We start from the raw sequence: 23,142 nt of genomic DNA on the forward strand, positions 1-23,142 counted from the left end.
ATGACTCCCGGCGCCTCCAGGAACAACAGCCTTGGTCCGGTAGTGGGTTTGTGGGCTTGGGGACCAGGATTTATGGAAACAACAGTGGTCCCATGCTTATGTAATACAACACACCAAATAAATATAGACGAAATCGCTTCTATATTTTCAGAAGGACATGTCCAGCCGGACAGAGGTCTTCCAGGTTTACTTAATAAACACAATTCTTCAAAGAATAAAATGTCAGGAATACCTTCCACAATGCCCCTGTGTGGTGCACAAGCCTGTGCCCGACACTAACGGGGTGAACACAGGTGAAGATAATAGGAAAGGTTCAAGGCAAAACAAACGTTTTTCTGTTTACATATAAATTTGTACAGAAAATATCAAGCTGCACCATTACATAAAATCAAACAATCAGATTTGTATCGGGTGCATGAGCAAGTCGACGGCGTTTCGGTTTCATCAAGAAATCATAGAAACCATCATCAGGACAATTAAATACTTTGCCTTTACATTAAACCTCAATTTTGCCGAGGCAGAGCGCGTGTGGGCTCTGATACTAATTAATGTCAAGATGCCCGGACCAGTCACCCAAAATGGAGCGTCAGGTAATGCCGGTTTACACGATCGTAAACGGGCGACGCCAGGACAAGCCGATAGCTTCGGTCAAGAAATGTATCCCTGGGGACCAGGATAACTCGTCGGATAAATGGCGGGCCGGCGGGAGCTCTAGCAAGCTGCGACCGCCATCTCCGCTTGCGTAGCCACGCCCCTATATATATATATTTTCTTTTAGTGGTTGAGTTTCTAGATCCCTGGCCTCACACTATTTATTAGCTTCGGTTATTACCTTATTGTGATTCCTCAAGCCGTCACTTATTTTCTTTTCAAGCCAGAGGTGAGAGTCTTGTTTTACGATTCTCTTAAACAGGATGTATTTCTCTTTTCTATTTGCGTTATGTCTGTTAGGGGACAGGGATAACACGAGAAATGTATCATGTTGTGTGCTTTTGTTATAATTCTATTTTATCCACACATACATTTTGGGCGTTTATTTACCTTAACTTGTGTTTCAGCAGTATTTCTTACTTGGGTTTCTTTCCTGCGCTATTTTGGACTGGGTAAGATTATTTCTGAAAATAATTGACAACGTTTGTTTTAGTACCATCCCTCTTTCCTTTTTATTTTCATGCTGTTTTCTCATAGAATGGTTCATACCTTGGTTATGTTAAAATTCGTCACAACGAGGTATAGCGTTTTTCTTACTGCATACCAAAGAACTGGATATGTTCTGCGGAGGAATGACAATAGAACCCTCCATTACTTTAGTTCACTTTTCGTATTTTCTTTACTTAGACATATTTCTCATTCTACTTCGAGGTGTCGGCGATTGGTACTTGTTAACATTGTTATCCATGCGTTACAAGGAACTCCAGTCATCTCTAAGATGTGGCGTTTACGCCGGTTCTCTGGTGTTCAATTCCCCTGTTCAGGTTTTTTTAAAACCATGCCCCCAGATATATCCCGTGGGTCATATTTCCCCTTACCAGAATGTTGGTTGAGGCTCGCGTCTACCTCGTCTTCCCCGTCTTTTCACCGTATGTGATCAGACGATTTTCCTCCCCTCTTTTTGTAGCGTGCGTGGGGCTTCCTTATTGCTCACCGGTGTGTTTGTATTACTCTCGCGCATGCGCAGATCTTTCTACCCTGTATGTTTATATCGCCACCATCTTAGAATGTACACGGGCGATATGTTTACTGTAAGGGTATCTCCCTATTCAAGATAATAATTTGTTTAATGAAGTCAGAGGGGTTGGTTTTTAGGGGCAAGCACTTAGCTCGAGTGATATTTTGAATTACCCTTGTCACGTTTGGGCGCTACTGTCGGAAATCGCTCGTTTAATAATTTAAAAAAATCCTTTGATGAAAGGCGATATTGTGTTAAACCGAGTACATATTATTCACGTATGCTGAGGCCTTTCCCCATGAATTTGTTTACAGGTCTCATTTTCTGATGCCAGTTTATTTAGTATGGTTTGGATACTTTTGCGCATGCGCACATCTTTCTCCTCTGTGCGTTTCTATCGCCACCATCTTAAAGCTATACACGGGCGATATATTTGCTGTGAGGGTATTTCCCTGTTTAGGATAATGTTTTGTTTGATGATTAAGGGGAATTGATTTATATTTAGGGGGCAAATATTTCACTCAGATGATATTATGGTTTACACCCCTCCCCATTCGGTGCTACTCTGAGATCGCTCATGTCATATTTTGAAGGATTGTATTTGGAGATGATGTAGTATTAATTCGTGTACATGGTATTCACGGATACCGGGGCCCTTTTCAGTGAGTTTTTTTTAAAACATTTCTTATTCACTCATCCTGGTTTGTTTGGTATTGGTTGGATACATTCTATCTATAGACATTGTATGCTACTCTATTCCAGATCTATTGAGTGGGGTTTGGACACCTATGTCTCTTGACATTATATGATACACTGAGGTCCCTTGTTTTATGTGCCCTATCAATCACAAAAAGGATTTTAAATTGATTAGTCACATAGATATATGGATTTTAATTTTACATTATCGGATTTGAAAAGAGAAGTGGATTTTGAGGGACTGGCTTTTTTATCCCCCCCCTTTCCACTATCGCTAAATAAGAGTTTCCCAGTCCTCTTTTGAATTCAGGCCCAGTTTAATAGTGTTAAATTTAACAATATACCATTGTTCTTGCAGTTTGCGTCTCCTTTTACTATCTCCCATCCTGGTCTGTTCTATTATTTTCTCCAGAATAACCCATTGTATATCATCAATCTTGTGGCCTTTCTGCTTCCAGTGATTTACTAAGGGTGCATTCTCTTTATTGGTTTTTATTGCTGATTTGTGCTCAATCATTCTAAGTCTTAGTTCTCTGCCTGTTTCCCCTACGTAGCCACATCCGCAGGGGCATAGAATTAAATACACTACATTTTTACTCCTACAATTGTTAAGAGTGGTGATTTTATGTTTGGAGGAATTTAGAGTGATCTCTTTGGTTTCTAGGCAGAGCTCACATACGCTGCACGCGCCACATTTGTAATTGCCCGAAGCCTTATCTCCTAACAGATTTCTTTGAGTCTCCAGCCTGTCTTCCCTATGTGTGTGGACCAGGCTGGAACGTAGGTTTTTGTTTTTTCTATAGGCATACATGGGCCGTGGTATGCTGGTTTCACTACCTTCGTTTAATATTTTCCACTTTCAGTTGATGATGTTTTTAACCTGATTTGCGATGCTGGAGAACTGGCTAACCATCACTATTTTTTCCAGGTTCTTGTCTTTGGTTTTTTCCTTTGTTAACAGACAGTCTCTGTCATAAAAACGGGCTCTTTTTAGGGAGTGACTAACAAGTTTTTTTGGGTAACCCCTATCAAGAAATTTTTGCTTCATATCTCCTGCATGTTTGTAGTAGTCTTGTATGGTCGTGCAGTTTCTTCTTAATCTAAGGAATTCCCCAAAAGGGATATTATCCTTCTGACTTTTTGGGTGGTAGCTGTTATAGTGTAAGACCGTATTCCGGTCCGACTCTTTTTTGTACAGCTCCACCATAAGTTTATCCTCTTCCTCCTTGATGCAGATATCCAAAAAACTGCAGAGTCAATTTTTGGGATATCTGCATCAAGGAGGAAGAGGATAAACTTATGGTGGAGCTGTACAAAAAAGAGTCGGACCGGAATACGGTCTTACACTATAACAGCTACCACCCAAAAAGTCAGAAGGATAATATCCCTTTTGGGGAATTCCTTAGATTAAGAAGAAACTGCACGACCATACAAGACTACTACAAACATGCAGGAGATATGAAGCAAAAATTTCTTGATAGGGGTTACACAAAAAAACTTGTTAGTCACTCCCTAAAAAGTGCCCGTTTTTATGACAGAGACTGTCTGTTAACAAAGGAAAAAACCAAAGACAAGAACCTGGAAAAAATAGTGATGGTTAGCCAGTTCTCCAGCATCGCAAATCAGGTTAAAAACATCATCAACCGAAATTGGAAAATATTAAACGAAGGTAGTGAAACCAGCATACCACGGCCCATGTATGCCTATAGAAAAAACAAAAACCTACGTTCCATCCTGGTCCACACATATAGGGAAGACAGGCTGGAGACTCAAAGAAATCTGTTAGGAGATAAGGCTTCGGGCAATTACAAATGTGGCGCGTGCAGCGTATGTGAGCTCTGCCTAGAAACCAAAGAGATCACTCTAAATTCCTCCAAACATAAAATCACCACTCTTAACAATTGTAGGAGTAAAAATGTAGTGTATTTAATTCTATGCCCCTGCGGATGTGGCTACGTAGGGGAAACAGGCAGAGAACTAAGACTTAGAATAGGTGAGCACAAATCAGCAATAAAAACCAATAAAGAGAATGCACCCTTAGTAAATCACTGGAAGCAGAAAGGCCACAAGATTGATGATATACAATGGGTTATTCTGGAGAAAATAATAGAACAGACCAGGATGGGAGATAGTAAAAGGAGACGCAAACTGCAAGAACAATCGTATATTGTTAAATTTAACACTATTAAACTGGGCCTGAATTCAAAAGAGTACTGGGAAACTCTTATTTAGCGATAGTGGAAAGGGAGGGATAAAAAAGCCAGTCCCTCAAAATCCACTTCTCTTTGGAAATCCGATAATGTAAAATTAAAATCCATATATCTATGTGACTAATCAATTTAAAATCCTTTTTGTGATTGATAGGGCACATAAAACAAGGGACCTCAGTGTATCATATAATGTCAAGAGACATAGGTGTCCAAACCCCACTCAATAGATCTGGAATAGAGTAGCATACAATGTCTATAGATAGAATGTATCCAACCAATACCAAACAAACCAGGATGAGTGAATAAGAAATGTTTTAAAAAAAACTCGCTGAAAAGGGCCCCGGTATCCGTGAATACCATGTACACGAATTAATACTACATCATCTCCAAATACAATCCTTCAAAATATGACATGAGCGATCTCTGAGAGTAGCACCGAATGGGGAGGGGTGTAAACCATAATATCATCTGAGTGAAATATTTGCCCCCTAAATATAAATCAATTCACCTTAATCATCAAACAAAATATTATCCTAAACAGGGAAATACCCTCACAGCAAATATATCGCCCGTGTATAGCTTTAAAATGGTGGCGATAGAAACGCACAGAGGAGAAAGATGTGCGCATGCGCAAAAGTATCCAAACCATACTAAATAAACTGGCATCAGAAAATGAGACCTGTAAACAAATTCATGGGGAAAGGCCTCAGCATACGTGAATAATATGTACTCGGTTTAACACAATACCGCCTTTCATCAAAGGATTTTTTTAAATTATTAAACGAGCGATTTCCGACAGTAGCGCCCAAACGTGACAAGGGTAATTCAAAATATCACTCGAGCTAAGTGCTTGCCCCTAAAAACCAACCCCTCTGACTTCATTAAACAAATTATTATCTTGAATAGGGAGATACCCTTACAGTAAACATATCGCCCGTGTACATTCTAAGATGGTGGCGATATAAATATACAGGGTAGAAGGATCTGCGCATGCGCGAGAGTAATACAAACACACCGGTGAGCAATAAGGAAGCCCCACGCACGCTACAAAAAGAGGGGAGGAAAATCGTCTGATCACATACGGCGAAAAGACGGGGAAGACGAGGTAGACGCGAGCATCAACCAACATTCTGGTAAGGGGAAATATGACCCACAGGATATATCTGGGGGCATGGTTTTAAAAAAACCTGAACAGGGGAATTGAACACCAGAGAACCGGCGTAAACGCCACATCTTAGAGATGACTGGAGTTCCTTGTAACGCATGGATAACAATGTTAACAAGTACCAATCGCCCACGCCTCGAAGTAGAATGAGAAATATGTCTAAGTAAAGAAAATACGAAAAGTGAACTAAAATAATGGAGGGTTCTACTGTCATTCCTCCGCAGAACATATCCAGTTCTTTGGTATGCAGTAAGAAAAACGCTATACCTCGTTGTGATGAATTTTAACATAACCAAGGTATGAACCATTCTATGAGAAAACAGCATGAAAATAAAAAGGAAAGAGGGATGGTACTAAAACAAACATTGTCAATTATTTTCAGAAATAATCTTACCCAGTCCAAAATAGCGCAGGAAAGAAACCCAAGTAAGAAATACTGCTGAAACACAAGTTAAGGTAAATAAACGCCCAAAATGTATGTGTGGATAAAATAGAATTATAACAAAAGCACACAACATGATACATTTCTCGTGTTATCCCTGTCCCCTAACAGACATAACGCAAATAGAAAAGAGAAATACATCCTGTTTAAGAGAATCGTAAAACAAGACTCTCACCTCTGGCTTGAAAAGAAAATAAGTGACGGCTTGAGGAATCACAATAAGGTAATAACCGAAGCTAATAAATAGTGTGAGGCCAGGGATCTAGAAACTCAACCACTAAAAGAAAATATATTTTGATTCCACAGGCAGCTCCACCTGTCATATCATATCATTACAGGGGACATAGACCTAAACTAAGGATATATCTTCCTGATAGTAAGGTAAAAACAAAAAATTATTTTTCTTCTTTTTTTTTTTCCTTGTAAACCAAGGAATGATAGGGTGAATGAAGGAGAGAGAATGAATGTGTAAATGGGACGAATGAATAAGAATCCAACACCCAAATATAACTGAGGGATATTTGTGAGCTGCTTTTCCAGTGTAAGGTTAGACTTCAATACAATGTTACCAAAATGGTTTAGAAAATTGTCTTGTTAAAGAGGTAATGAGCCCATGGGTAACACAGAGGCTCAAGGGCAAAGAAAAAGTGGTGAAATAGAGCACTTTAGAAGGAAAGTAGTCAGTGTAATGGGTCCAAAATTGATAAATGTAGCAATCAAAATTGAAACGTCTCCTAACTGTATATTATTGTTTTACACGCAGAGAAAGATATAGAAAAATGATGAACCCCACGTATCAGCTGTTCTGATGAAGGTGTAGACATACCAGTTGCGAACACCGAAACGCGTCGACGCATTATAAAATAGAACCCAGTCAGATCCCTAACAGAGAACAGATATACCTGGATTGTGGTTACTGTGATCTATATCATCAATTGCATATTTGTGTATTATATTCACAAGAGGATACTAGGTCAGGCTTAAAAAAGAATAGGGAAACAGTTCTACCTATGGTGGGAAAGGGTTTGTTTTGTTCTGTGCAACTAAGCAGCATATATCTGGTGTAATTTTGATGACTATTGTTTGCCTTTCTTTCTGATATTAATTAATGTACTTTTTCGTCTTTGTAATTTGCACATGTACATATTCATATGTATTTGAGTTGACATAAGTGTACAACAAATTGTTTTTATACACCACAGACATAAGTCTGTTTTTAACCTTGAGTACAAAAGTTTTTAATAACAGTACAAAGACTGTAAACGTCATATTTTCGTGTTGGTTTGATACTGTATGAAAATGGCAAGGTTTGACTGATGTGGATATATGAAGATTAAAAATAAGGAGCGACTAGTACACAGTCCAGGGATTGCCCTTTGACTTAAATTGTCGTTAGTACCCTGTTCCCTGGAACTCAGTGGGGTCTTCTCTTTTTTGTGAAATATGTTTAAAGTAAACCAGGGCATGTTGTTTAAATCTTTTGCTCAACAGGCTAAATAAAATTAACCATTTAATACTTAGATTGATTCAGATCTCGGAGTCTTCATAGTTTCACTGAGTGAGTTAAATGAGCAGTGAAGAACAAGTTACTTAACTTTGGGAACCCCCTATCTGGTACAGGCTATATCTAGCTGCAGATTTATTACCTTAGAATTTCCCCTAGGCATCAGACTGTATCTGGAAGACTTTTCATGAGCAGTACCTCTGCATGCCAGTATGTGACATTGATTGGCTCCCGTCTGTCGTCGGCACAGAAAGTGGTGTAGTGGTACCTATATAAGTGCCACCCAGGCACGCTGACGTCCGTATGTTTTCCCAACTTTACACACTAGAAGCACAGAGACATGAAGAACACTGACCACTGGTCCCCTGTCGCTACAAACCTGTTCGCAGAGCAGGAGGATAGGTGGGTCTGTAAGGAATTTGAGGCTAGATATAGTCTCTACCAGATAAGGCGTTACTGAAGGTAAGTCACTTGTTCATCTAATTGAGCCTTCTAGCCACAGATTCTTTACCTTAGAAAGGATAACCAAGCAATACCATCCCCAGAGGAGGGCTTGCAAACAAATTTCAATCGAGAAAGTCCTGAAGGACCGAACGGGCTAAGTGCTCATCCCTGTGGACCGGACTGTCCTGACAGCAATGTTTGGTGAACGTGTGCAGGGAAACCCACGTTGTTGCATGGCAGATATCTAGGCATGGAACTCCACGTGCTAACGCAGTGGTGGCAGCTTTAGCTCTGGTGAAATGAGCATGCAAACCCTCAGGAGCTTGCTTCTTGGCCAGTGAGTTTTGATACAGAGGACAGCCTATCTGGAGACGGTCTGATTCTGCACTTCCGACCTTTCTTCGTACCATCATACCCCACGAAGAGTTGGTCGTCAACCCAACTGTTTAGTGCGATTAAGGCAGAACAACAACGCTCTTTTTGGGTCCAGACCATGGAGTTGCTCCTCTTCCTTAGAGGGATGTGGAGGAGCAAAAAACGTAGGCAAGGTGATGGATTTGCCTACATGAAAAGGACTGGCCACTTGACAGAAAAGAGGCCAGAGTGTGAGGCACTACTTTGACATGATAGACTTGGAGATAAGACGGATTAGATGATAAGGCCTGCATCTCATTCACTCTGTGGGCAGATGCAATGGGCACAAGAAAGGCTGTTTTCAAGGTGAGAAACCAGAGCGGACAATTGTGTAGAGGCCTCAAAAGGTGCGCACATCAGAAACGTCAAAACCGAATTAAGGTCCCACCCAGGCATAATGGATAGTGAAGGAGGGAAGAGATGAGTAAGACTTTTTAGGAACCTATGAACAGTAGGAGATTTGAACAAAGACAGCCCTTAACACTGCCCAGAGCAGAGCCCTGCTGGGCAAGAGACCGGACAAAAAGCAGAACCTCAGAAAGAGGGGCTGAAAGGGGATCAACAGACTTTTTTGAACACAATGCCACAAGTTTTTTCCAACTGCAGGTGTACACCGTCTTGGTAGAGGGACGCCTGGCTGCCACAATAACGTTACAGACAATGGGTGGCAGGTCAAAAGCTGTCAACTGTGGCCGCTCAATCTCCATGAAAATAGGCCGAGAGTGGACAGGTTCGGGTGGAGAACCTTTCACTGCTGCTGCGACAGAAGATCTTCCCAAAGGGGCAGCCTAATCGGAGATTGATGGCCGTGGTAGCTCGGGATATCAGATTTTCCATGCCCGGACTGTAGCCACAAGGATGACTTGGGCCAGGTCATTCTTGATCTTCTTGAGAACTCTGGGAAGGAATGGTAGGGGTGAAAAGGCGTACAGGAGGCCTGAGCTTCACTTGAGATGAAAAGCGTCTCTGAGGGAGTGTTGCCTTGGAGACTCCAGCGTGCAATACTGCAGACATTGCACGTTTTCGGCAATGGTGAACAGATTTAATGAAGGCTCACCCTACTGCTGAAAGAGACCTTGCACCATTTCCGGAAGTAGATACCATTTGTGATCCACTAGGTTTCTTCAATTGAATTTGTCTGTTCTGGTGTTCAGAGAACCGGGAAGATGTTGAACCACCAGAGAAACACCCTGCCATGCAGGCCACATCCAGAGGCACAGGACATCTTGACAAAGGGTCCACAAACCCACCCGCCCTGTGTTGCAGTATCACACGGTGGCGGTGTTGTCCATGAACACTTGCACAAGCCTTCATCTGATGGAAAAGAGAAAGGCTTTTAATGCCAGTCAGTTCGCTCGGAGCTCCAACAGGTTGAAGTGGAGTCTGGATTCCCCCAGAGACCAGAGTCCTCTGATCTTCACCTCTCCCAGATGGCTGCCTTACCCCAAGAGCGACACATCTGTCACTACCATGAGATCAGTTAAGGGAAGGCAGAGGGGTTTGCCTGTAACCCAATCGCGGTTCATTAGCCACCACTGCACATTGCTCGCAGCTCTCTCCAAGATATGGACCACGTCAGAGATCCCCCTGATGCTGTACCCCCTAGAACTTCAGGTCCCACTGCAGAGCCCGCATATGCCATCTGGCATGTGTCACCAGCAGGATGCAGGAGGCCGTGAGGCCCAGCAGCCTTAGGGCCAGTCTCACCAAAACCCAGGATAGCAGCGGAAATATCGGTATCATAGCCTGAATATCTTGGACCCGCTGCCGGGAGGGTATGCCAGAAACTTCATAGTGTCCAGAACAGCTCCGAGGAAAGGGAGCAACTGAGAGGGAGTCAGGTGTGACTTTGGCACGTTGATAGTGAAGCCCAGCGAGTGCGGTAGGTTTGCCATAGTCTAGAGGTGGGAGATGACAGTCTGGGACGAGCCTGCCTTCAACAGCCAGTCGTCGAGATTGGGGAAAACTGGCACCCAAGATCTCCGCAGATGAAATGCCATTAGTGAACACCCAAGGGGAGATGATAAGATCAAAAGGGAGTACGGTAAACTGAAAATGCTCGTGGTCTACCATAAATCGCAGATAGCGCAAATGGGCAGACAGGATGGGTACGTGAAAATAGACGTGCTGAAAGTTCAAAGCTACCATCCAGTCTTCAGGGTCTAGAGCAGACAGGACCCGAGTCACCATGAGCATTTTGAATTTCTCCTTCTTGAGGAAGTGATTGAGGGTTCAGTGATCAAGGATAGGACAAAGGCCCTTGTCCTTTTAGGGAACCAGAAAGTAGTTGGAATAACAACCATAGCCTACTTCTGGCTCCCGAACCCCCGCTATTGCCCCCATGGCAAAGAGAGCTGTGACCTCCTCGTGGAGAATGGACGGATGATCCAGCATCAGCCAATCGTGAGACGGTGGCATGGGGGAGGGGGAGTCTCAAAGGGGAGGGAGTAGCCCCTTTGGAGAGTCTGCAAAATCCTTGAAGTGCACGAGCTCCGAATCTGCCTTGTCTCTTTAGAGAAGGGGGTAATTGAAGGACATGTCCATGAGGGAAACCTGGCTATCCCCTGAGAAGCCAGTAATTTTCAGCCATGTATGGCACCTAAGGGCCAATGTTGTTGAAACCGCTATGCCCAGCGAGTTGTTTGTTTCAAGCCTGCATCAAATCGTGAACTCTGCCGCGTCCCTCCCTACAGCAACAGCTTAGGAGTGTACAGCCTGGCTTTCTCTGGGATCTCTGGCAGCACGTACCGCTTTCCTACAGAGTTGGGAATAACGGTCCAAAAGGCATGCAATGTTAATTGACCCACAATGCCAGGATGGCAGAAAAAAACATCTTCTTCCCAATTGAGTGCAGCCTCTTGTGAGATGGAGGCTTGAACCACCAAGCTCATAAGGGTAGGGCGTTGGGTGAAGAAGTTGGGGTCCGCAGGTGCGGGGAGACGGCGGGGTGATGGCGGCAGACAATCATCCTATTGACAGAAGCCTGAGTTGGGTTTGGACCAGGTACCCAAAAGGACGTCAGTGAGGGCATCACTGAACGGGAGTAAGGGCTCCAACACGTAGACTCCTGGTTGCAGCACCTTCGTCAGGAGATTAGTCTTGACTGCCACCATGGGCAACTGAAGGTCCAGGACCTCGGTCACACTACACACCACCATTGCGTATGATCCTTCATTGGGTATGATCCTTCATAGCCATGGTAGGGGGAGAAACCAGGTCCTCATACCAGTCCACACTCAGGTAATCATAGGTCTGGTATCCTAAATGGGCCAGCGACCTTTCCCAGCCTTCCCCAATTCCTAGCTGATGAAAAAGGGCTCAAGCTCTGATCTGAGAGACAGGGCTCCCGCTGGCGGAGTCGGCGCCAGGTGGCGCTCCTCTGGCTCCGTGTAAGGGATGACGATGGAGATGGTGCCGCCGGGAGGGTTGGGTACCAGCAGCACCTGGAGTAACTGGACCGTCACCACGAAAGGTTGATATGGCTTGCTGAAAGCCCGAAACCGGTCCTAGGATGCTTGTGTCCAGTCCAGGGAGGACCTTGCCTGGAAGTTAGGGCTGGACTATTCCCATTGGGCGCAGAGTCAAGACTGATTTGCATATGGCTGGGTCCAAACTGGAATGGCAGGGTGCGCAAAAAAACGATGGATTTAGGCCCAGATCTCTGTACTGGGGTGAATGTATGACATTGTTCTGCATTCTGTCCATCAATTGTTCTTTTTGCATTTGAGATGGCTTGATGGGCATCAGCCCAAATCCAGGAATGCATCTATGGGGTCCTGCTGGAGTCGCAGGTGTGGAACCAGAGGGGGCCCCCCTTCAACCCTGCAGTCCCGAAGGTTGGTCATCGCCGTCAAACTACCCAAAAATGAGGCGCACGGTTTCATTAAATTCTCTTAACTGGGTGGGAGTCAATTAGGGACGGAGTGGAGTCGACCCAGGTTCTGGAAAGTGAGGCTTAGAATGCAGAGGCTCCCACGTCTCGTCAGCCGACAGGCAAGGAGAAGTCGAAGAACACTTCGACTTCTTACCCTTCTTCTTGTGCCTTCTACCTGAATGTCCCTACGACTTCGAGCATGACGAAGAGGAATTCGGAGTAGCATGCCGAGCCGCTAGCAGCTTCCGAGACCACTCCACCAAAGTCCTCGGAGCCATGGCCCAGCAATCAGAGCACGCAGTGGTATCGTGGTCACACTTCAGACACGAAAGGCAAACGAGGTGTGGGTCCATCGCCGACATCGGCCAGTGACAGTTGCTGCAGGGCTTAAAACCCAACTTGCACAAGGACATCCTCGAAACACCAGGAGGTAAACCGCAAAAGGAGTTAACAACAAAATTGAAAAAAGCCCTGTCAAAGTGACAGAGGGGGTAGCTCGTCTGCAGATCAGCGATGGCACAGAAATTAAAAAACTGATATCAGCATGCCTCGGTGGTGCCTCTATATGCACTGCGACGTCACTCCTGGCATGCACGACACCGACGACTGTCGAGGAGCTGATTGACCACACCTCCCTGGGCGCTGGGTTACTGCTCATGAAAAACCTTCTGGAACCAGTCTGACGCCCGGGGGAAATTCTAAGGTAAGGGATCTGCGGCCAGCAGTCTGTCAGATAATTATTCAGTTTTAGTTCCATCTTTTCAAAATGTTATGTGTCACGTCCATTATTGGGTTGCTTCATTCAGAACTCAACTAAACCACAAAGGCGGATGACACAATTAATTCAGTCTTCAAGTGGATGAATAACTGCTAATTCAATGGAATAAAATGAGTCAGCTCCTCTCTCATGCACTAAGAACATTTGCAATTATGTGAAGCTGAACTTATTTGCCATTTTTTCTCACCACTTCCACATTGTTTTTCGTAGACACAGATTTACATACTTAGGTTTCTTTTTTGCCTATGGTAAATTTTTCATGTTTGATGGTGGTTTATACAGTTTCCTTCTTTGTGGTGTTTTAAGAATGTGCTAATACCACTACTGGTAATTATTTTAGGCCTGCAGGTTCCTGGCGAAAAGCACTATTCAGTTTTTATCAACTAAAGGTGTCTGGCTACGCATTTTGGTGTTCTCTTCTGTAAAAAAAATAAATCATACATGTATGTAATATACCCCATGGAAATTACTGGACTTTTGGAAGAACACAACTACATTTTGTAGACTTCATCCTCAAACTGTTGATAAATGATAAAATTGGTAAAAGAACAAATGGGATTTTGTACTGTTACTGTGAGCTGAAAAATTGTGGGCTCATAATGTTTCTTTAATGATGATTCAATGATGTAAATACACACTGACTTAACTCCTTCAATTCTTTGTTTCATGCTTTCACAGTTGAGTTTAAGCACATCACTTCATTCATCTGGATGATTACCTGTACTGACACTGTTCGGGAATGTGTATTTATACTACAAAAGTGTCGCAATAAAATGCTCCATGTGGGATGAGGGATGAGTAATATATTAACCAGGTTTAAAGCAACAGAAAGAAAACAGTTTTAAATCACTTAGAAATGTAATTGGAAGTAAATCCAGTAAGGGGCGTTTTTCTCTTCATTAAGCTAAATAAGTATTCCCAAGCCATGTTCTTCTTAAGTAATATTGAAATAAGGCACAAAAAATAAACACATATAAAGGAAAGCAGACTAAATACTAAATTAGGAGTCACTAAATTGAACGATTACAAATATATTATTACACTGGGTTATTCATTATCAAAAGTTATTCTAATATACACATTTAATCAAAAATCACACAAGGGGCAAAATGTAGAATACCAGAAAATGACATGAAAATATTGAAGAGCAAGGTATGGATGGAAAATAGGTTGTGGCCATCAAATTAATTGGTCAGCATAAACTATATTGAAAAAACATTAAGGGGATTAGCATACAAAAACATATCAAACTGTCTTAACAGTGACTAATTTTAGTGCTGGAGCTATATGTGCTTGGATAACTGAGTCAATTGAATAGTCCATTTGAGCTTGTGATGGCACATATGACTGATTGATATATGTGTATGTTGTAATGATTGACTTTATGTTTATTGTGTTTAGGTTTTTTAACTTATAGTGAAAACAAAACAATAAAAAAAAATATTGAAAAAATTATCAATTTGCAGAACACGCTCCCGTATCATGTAAAACGCCATTCGTTTTACATGATACGGGAGCAGACGTTATACTGCCAGTTCCTTTGACCCTTCGCTTTGATTGGAAAGTTGGTGCGCTGATTTGAATTGAAGTTAATTGACAACTTGTGAATATGAACTATAGAGTATATGAACAGGAGCTTGGCCAAAATATCGTTTGGATATTGGATTCGATTAGGCGTCATCTGATTTTGATTGCCCACTATTTGAAACTCTTTTTGGTCGACACATTATATCATCTGCCCTGACGAAGTTCCTTTGATAGGAACGAAACGCGTTGGCTTTTGTTCCATTTTAAATACGAAGAATAAAAGAATATTGATAAAGTTTACTCCTGGCTCTTCTGTGACTGCCTACCTGGTGCTGCCTCCACGCTTCTTGAAGTTTTCTATCTGGAATTCCAGTGGGACTCAACCACAGCAGGTCCCGGAGGCTCTGTGCACAGAAACTGATATATATGGGACTTTTTGATTGAGGTGCTCAACTTGTAGTCGGCTGTGGGTGCTATAGTGTTTTTTGACACAATGAACAATGTCATTGTAAGGACAAGTCCCAACAGAAAAAGCCCCAAAAAATGGACCGAAAAGTACAGAATAGGTAGATGTCCATATCTGACGTACACAATATCAAGGAGGAGCAGAACTTTATCACTACACAAGAGTGTGACAAAGTTATGCCTAGCTACTATTATGGCCATATAACGTTTTCTGGAATCATTAAAATCATTAAAAAATGCAGGAACCGGTCTAAAAAGTTTCAGGGTCATAGGCTTTATGATTTTACAAGACTTTTACAACTCAATAAGACAATTATGAATTTACCTCAAAAGCTTCATTTTGAGAATTGTACATTGGGCACAGTTTCATGAGTGTGGCTGCTCCGTCAAGAACTTCACAGAGCTCCTTTAAAAACACCCCACAGAAAGGAATCACTTTGCAGCCTGGTATATTCAGTGCTCTGTTTACGATTTTTCTGTATTCTGATGAGGACTCGTGATGTGCCATAGCATCTTTAAGACTCCGCATGGTTTCGATATCGGTTTGGTCCATGAACTGCCACATTTTTAATACCTTTCTTGACCTATTTGAAATAAAGCAAATATGCAGTCATTAAAAGTAATAGATGATTATGGTTGCAGCATACAGTTAAAATAGAACTACAGTAATTAATTAGTTGCTCACCAGGAAAATACTTTTTGTTACCAATAAAAAAAAAAGTAAATTCCAACCAAATATAGATACTTTCTATTGCAAACTCTCATTCATTATACTGGCAACGTTCCTAGCTATAGACAGAAAATATTCAACATGTAGTGGCAAAGCACATTTTCGCCAACAAAAAGTACAGTAAAAAACACAGTCCTTTCATTTTTAACCATAGGAACAAAGTCATGTAAGTGAAATTGCTAATGGGCAGTTTCAAAATAACGACAGGTTCAAGAATAGGCTACTTTAACATGATGCAGTGTTTGGTGTGACCCTTGCCTCTCTACCTACCATGTACGCTACACCCAGAGTGCAAAATGTTCCCCGTATGCTAATATGATTGGTAAACCTGAACATGTATATTTAGATGCTGATATGGTCATTCTGCCCTAAGACTGCAGTGAGAAACTTGTCAATTGTAGTGTGTGCTATTTACCAAGTTTCCGACATTAAAATATATATATATCTCCATCCATCAAAACAAGGGTTGCCCCATCGGAAAAGCCACACAAAGGTAGGTATTTCTTTCGTTTATTTCAGAAAGTTACAACACAGCTGGCATGACACCCTGCAGCAAACTTCAAATTTGCCGACGGGTTTCGGCCTCTGAAGAACCTTTTCATAGGCATTATTATCCAAACAGCGCAAGGCAGTGTGCGCACTCTTTTTCAAGTCCTGACAACTGCCTCTGTGGGCGTGGGCTCCTCGCAAAGGCTGCTGGTATCCGTAGTGCACATAAATCATTCTCCAGTGAGTTGCTCAATTGCGTTGCCATACTTTAGGACTAATTTAAAACCCCAGTGGGAGTGGAAAATGTCACGCTCATGCTGCGCTGTTAGTAATACCTTCCAAAATGGCCTCCTTTCCCAAAACGGTGATTTAATGTTGAAAACACCATCGGACCACTTTCATGCAGCTGGGCTTTTCCGCGACTGAGCCAGCCCTATAAATCCATCAAAACAAGAGTTGCCCCATCGGAAAATGTATATATATATATATATATATATATATATTTTTCCACAATACGATCCCTTGGACTCCACGCGCTCATCTACTGGTGCTCTGCATAGGGGCCGGATCTTGGCCAAAAACGACAATTTTTCAGCAAGAGATGCGGCACTCAAGATTTGGTTTTCCTTTCAGTTTTATTACAGTTTCAAGCTCGGACCAACGCGTTTCAGCCTAGCACAAGCTTTGTTCACGGTAAGTGAGCTGTTTTCTCTGTCTACTATTTATCCCATTTAGCTATTAGGGTGCATTACGGGACTAGTAGTTTTTAATTATATACAATATATGCATGGTATTAAACTATACGTGACATGTATTCTTCTACATTATAAGAACTCGCAATTCATTATCATTGCATTTTTACCATCTTATGCGCTGAATTTTATATACATGTAGTGATTTATTATCATTGTGTTTATTGCACGCTGCAGCTTTTTACGCGCTGTTAAGGCAACATTTTGTCCATGGGTATAGTACCCCATTCTATGTCCAGTCTAAATCTTTTCTTTAGATGTCTTTGTTTTAGGATTAGTGCCCAGTAAATTTCAAAGAGATTTCTCAATGTGAATTATGAGTTTCCTTTATTTAATCCAAATGTACATAGAGTTCCTCATCGAAGTTCATCCCACGGGGCATTTTTGTTTTCATTCGAATTATGAAGCGTGACTCTATCTGTCTCAATTGCCGTTGTCTGTTACCTCCTCTCTCATCAGGGTTTACCACATGTATGCCAGAATATGTCATAGATCTCCAATCACTATTTTGACACAGTGACATGTGTTTGGCCATTGCATAGGACATATCCTTGTTTTTTACTGCCCTGATATGCCCAAGAATTCTTTTCTTCAACATGCACGTTGTGCTTCCTATGTACTGTGATCTGCATTTGCACTCCACAATGTATACTACATGTGTCGTTGATCAGGTAATTTTTCCTTCGATGTTTGTTATTTTTCCACTCGGTTCCACAATTGTGCTTTTGTTTTGGCCAATTTTGCATGCTTTGCACACATTACACTTCCTGAATCCTTTCTGTTGACTTGTAAGCCAGTTATCTTTTTTCTCCAGTTGACTTTCTCTGAAATGGCTGCTTACAAGTTGATCCATAAGTGATTTTGTTCTTTTGTAGCTTACCATTGGTCCTTGGCCTACTGTTTTGCCTATATCAGGATCCCCTGTTAGTAGGTGCCAGTATTTTTGGATTTTATTTTTGATGATGCCACTTTCTTTACTGTATGTGGTTACGAACCGAGGTGGTCCTTGTGTGGTTCCTTCTGTTTGATTTTCCTTTTTATCCTTATATTAAAGGGTCATTCTCCTCGTTTTTTGTCCAGCTCGTTTTCTGCTTTTCTCCAATGTTCTTTCGCTGTATCCTCGTGACCTTAATCTTTCAGTTGTTTCCTCTATTTTCTCCTCGGCATCTGACTCTTTCGAGCAATTTCTTTTCATACGAATAAATTCTCCATATGGTATGCTATTCAGTAGTGGTTGCGCATGGAAACTAGTTCCATGTAGTATACTGTTCGTAGATGTTTTCTTCCGAACGAGTGTAGAGTGTAGCTGATCGTTCTCAATATATACTTTCAGATCCAAGAAGTAAATTTCCTTTTTGTTGCAGGTGTAGGTAAATTGTAAACCTACTTCATTGTCACATAGCTTTGAGAAATACATGTCAAAATCATTCTTAGTCACGTTCCAAATTAAAAACAAGTCATCGATGTATCGAACCCAAAGAATTATCTTCTCTAGATCCGTCTGATTTGCTGGGTTTCATGCAATAGTTTTCTCCCGCCATCCCATCGTTGTATTTGCATAGTTCAGTGAAAAAGATATGCCCATGGCAGTTCCACATTCCTGCCTGTACAGTTTGGTGAAAGAGGAACACATTATTGGTGAGACATAGCTTGATCATGCTCATGAGCATCTGAGTATGTTGGAGCTCTTAGATGTTACGTTGTTTCAAAAAATAGTGGAATGCTTTTAGCCCTATTTCATGTTTGATCGACGTATATAATGATACGACGTCAATTGTGACCAATTAGTAATATTTGTTCCATATGATTCCATTAAGAATTCGTAAAAAATCGCTGGTATCTTTGATATACGAACTCATGTTCTTTGCAATGGAGCGAGGAATAGGTCAACATATTGCGAGATGTTTTCATATAGGCTATCACATGAAGAAATAATAGGTCTTCCTGGTGGATCAATAAGTGTTTTGTGGATTTTTGGCAGAAAATAAAAGGTGGGGATAACTGGAAAATCATTGGTTAAGAATTTTAGTTCATCTTCATTGACTAGTCTTTGGTTTTGCCACTCACGTAGGAGTTCATTCAATTTTACTGTCATTTGGGTTATGGGGTTTGTCTGTAATTTGCTGTAGTTGGTGGAATCATCAAGTTGGCGTTGTGCTTCTTTTAGTCCTGTTTGTCCATAAGGACAATATTGCCTCCTTTGTCCGCGGGTTTTATTGTTAAATGAATGTCCTCATTTAATGTTTTTATCGCGTTTCTTTCTTTGCTCGTGAGATTTTCCCTTTTATTTACTTTACTTATTTTCAAGATCTTTTCTATTTCCTCATTGATAGCTTCAGACAACATATCGATTCTGTTGCCTGGAGATAGCGTAGGGCAGTATCTTAATTTCTTTTTTAATCCACTTTTGACCCTCTGATCAGTCCTAACATTGAGATGTTCAATCACTTGGGATTCTGTTGGTTCAGTTGTGTCAGGGTCATATAATAATCCAAATATGTTCTGGAGGTCGGGAATATCTTCCATTTGCCAATTTGATTTATCACTTATTTCTGAGCTGTTATTGTTTACAGGGGCTGATTTTGATTGTCCAGCATGGATTTTTGCCAACTTCAATTTTCGAATATATTTATACGAATCAATTCTGACTTGCGTGGGGTCAAAATGTTTTTCGAGGCAGAAGGAGAGTCCTTTATTTAATAATGATTTTTCCTCCTCTGTAAGTACATGTTTTGATAAGTTAATTATCAAATTTTCTACTTCCGATTTCTTAAGGGGTACGATCTTTTTTCTTTTTGCTCTTCTGGTTTTCCTTGTTTTGCCATATTTCTTTGTGATCCTCTTCCTCTGGGCTCGAATGTTCCTCTGCCGCGGCCCCCTCCTCTGGACAGTCTTTTGTCTAGATCCATGAGCCGCACCTCCTCTAAAAAAATCACATCTAAAGTTGCTGGCTCCCCCATCTATTAATTCAGTCTCACTCGCATCTGATTCACTAGTACTCATTGGTGTACTTATTGGGTGTTTTGGTGGAAAAGTCTTTTTTAGATGATCAAATCATTTGGCAAACGTTAGGAGTCTTCCTTGTGCGTAGTCTTTTTCATCCCTCTTGAATTTCCTCTGTTTACGTTCTTCTATCTCTGTTTCATATTTCTCTAATCTGTCATCCATTTCCTTTCTCAATTTAGATGCTTCATCTTTATTAACTTGTTGTTTTACATTCTCCTCCATTTGGTGGATTTTCCCCATAATTTCCTTTATGTCAATTGTAGCGTGTTTTATTAGTATATGCATCATATTTAGAGAGCATTGTGTATTATTCATCACCCAATCATCGAGTAGTTCTTTTTTGTTTCCGGATGTGTTGGCATTGTGAAGATTCTCAAGCCCCTTGGTATTCGTTTGACCTCGATATATTTTTCTAAAGTGATGATTTCCCAGCTTTTGTTTGTTTCTTTTTTATAGAGTTTTTCCATCTGATTAAATCATTGTTTTGCAGTTGTTTGTTGGGGTGCACTTTGATTACTTGCGCTGGGCGTCTCACTTTCCTCTTGCCCAGTTATTTTAAATATGTTGTATGCTTTCTCAGCGCGTTTCGCTGCTCGCGCTTCCATGGTTGTTATCTCTGTTTGTTGTTTATTTTCACTCACGCAATGTGAGCGATTCTTATCTCCCTTTACGTGTCACTTTGAACTCTTCCGAGCTGTCACGAGAGCTGTTTGATGTTCGCACCAACTCTTATCCCTTTTGTTTCAGCCACTCAACCTCCGTACTGTTTACGGCTTGGTTTTGACTTGCGGGGCTAACAAAGAGATCGGCTGCTTTGCCACTCACCTCCGGGAGACTCCCAGTTTGGCAGCGTCCTCCGACTCCGTCCCGTGGCGCTCTACCTTTCGGTGATCAGTTTGATGTCGAGTGTTCCTTCTCACAGCGAAGACGGGCGCGGAGGGGTCATTTGTAATTTTCCACAGTACGATCCCTTGGACTCCACGCGCTCACCTACTGGTGCTCTGCATAGGGGCCGGATCTTGGCCCAAAACGACAATTTTTCAGCAACAGATGCGGCACTCAAGATTTGGTTTTCATTTCAGTTTTATTACAGCTTCAAGCTCGGACCAACGCGTTTCAGCCTAGCACAGGCTTTGTTCACGGTAAGTGAGCTGTTTTCTCTGTCTACTATTTATCCCATTTAGCTATTAGGGTGCATTATGGGACTAGTAGTTTTTAATTATATACAATATATGCATGGTATTAAACTATACGTGACATGTATTCTTCTACATTATAAGAACTCGCAATTCATTATCATTGCATTTTTACCATCTTATGCGCTGAATTTTATATACATTTAGTGATTTATTATCATTGTGTTTATTGCACGCTGCAGCTTTTTACGCGCTGTTATAGCAACATTTCGTCCATGGGTATAGTACCCCATTCTATGTCCTGTCTAAATCTTTTCTTTAGATGTCTTTGTTTTAGGATTAGTGCCCAGTAAATTGTCAAAGAGATTTCTCAATGTGAATTATGAGTTTCCTATATTTAATCCAAATGTACATAGACTTCGATGAGGAACTCTATGTACATTTGGATTAAATAAAGGAAGCTCATAATTCACATTGAGAAATCTCTTTGACAATTTACTGGGCACTAATCCTAAAACAAAGACATCTAAAGAAAATATTTAGACAGGACATAGAATGGGGTACTATACCCATGGACAAAATGTTGCCTTAACAGCGCGTAAAAAGCTGCAGCGTGCAATAAACACAATGATAATAAATCACTAAATGTATATAAAATTCAGCGCATAAGATCGTAAAAAGTGCAATGATAATGAATTGCGAGTTCTTATAATGTAGTAGAATACATGTGACGTATTAGTTTAATACCATGCATATATTGTATATAATTAAAAACTACTAGTTCCATAATGCACCCTAATAGCTAAATGGGATAAATAGTTGACAGAGAAAACAGCTCACTTACCGTGAACAAAGCCTGTGCTAGGCTGAAACGCGTTGGTCCGAGCTTGAAGCTGTAATAAAACTGATATGAAAACCAAATCTTGAGTGCCGCATCTGTTGCTGAAAAATTGTCGTTTTGGCCAAGATCCGGCCCCTATGCAGAGCACCAGTAGATTAGCGCGTGGAGTCCAAGGGATCGTATTGTGGAAAATTATGAATGACCCCTCCGCGCCCGTCTTCGCTGTGAGAAGGAACACTGGACATCAAACTGATCACCGAAAGGTAGAGCGCCACGAGACGGAGTCGGAGGACGCCGCCAAACTGGGAGTCTCTCGGAGGTGAATGGCAAAGCAGCCATCAGTATGCAGCAGCGTTAAGACGATACGATCTCTTTGTTAGCCCCGCAAGTCAAAACCAAGCCGTAAACAGTACGGAGGTTGAGTGGCTGAAACAAAAGGGATAAGATTTGGTGCGAACATCAAACAGCTCTCGTGACAGCTCGAAAGAGTTTAAAGTGACACGTAAAGGGAGATAAGAATCGCTCACATTGCGTGAATGAAAATAAACAACAAACAGAGATAGATAACAACCATGGAAGCGCGAGCAGCGAAACGCGCTGAGAAAGCAAACAACATATTTAAAATAACTGGGCAAGAGGAAAGTGAGACGCCCAGCGCAAGTAATCAAAGTGCACCCCAACATACCACTGCAAAACAATTATTTAATCAGATGGAAAAACTCTATAAAAAAGAAACAAACAAAAGCTGGAAAATCATCGCTTTAGAAAAATATATCGAGGTCAAACGAATACCAAGGGGCTTGAGAATCTTCACAATGCCAACACATCTGGAAAAAAAAGAACTACTCGATGATTGGGTGATGAATAATAAACAATGCTCTCTAAATATGATGCATATACTAATAAAACACACTACAATTGACATAAAGGAAATTATGGGAAAAATCAACGAAATGGAAGAGAATGTAAAACAACAAGTTAATAAAGATGAAGCATCTAA

At 41.4% G+C, this 23,142-nt stretch overlaps 1 protein-coding gene across 3 annotated transcripts in view; it reads right to left on the reverse strand.

Moving 5' to 3' along the window:
* PLCE1 (phospholipase C epsilon 1) overlaps positions 1-23,142 on the reverse strand; it is a 1,554,148-nt gene that overhangs the window by 581,863 nt on the left and 949,143 nt on the right. For all 3 annotated transcript variants that reach the window (XM_078643386.1, XM_078643388.1, XM_078643387.1), the window contains exon 6: positions 15,514-15,772. In XM_078643386.1, coding sequence (XP_078499512.1) covers positions 15,514-15,772 — 259 coding nt within the window. The remainder of the gene's footprint in view (positions 1-15,513; positions 15,773-23,142) is intronic.

This window comes from Lissotriton helveticus, chromosome 5_1, assembly GCF_964261635.1.
Source record: "Lissotriton helveticus chromosome 5_1, aLisHel1.1, whole genome shotgun sequence".
In the NCBI taxonomy this organism is placed as follows: Eukaryota; Metazoa; Chordata; class Amphibia; order Caudata; family Salamandridae; genus Lissotriton; species Lissotriton helveticus.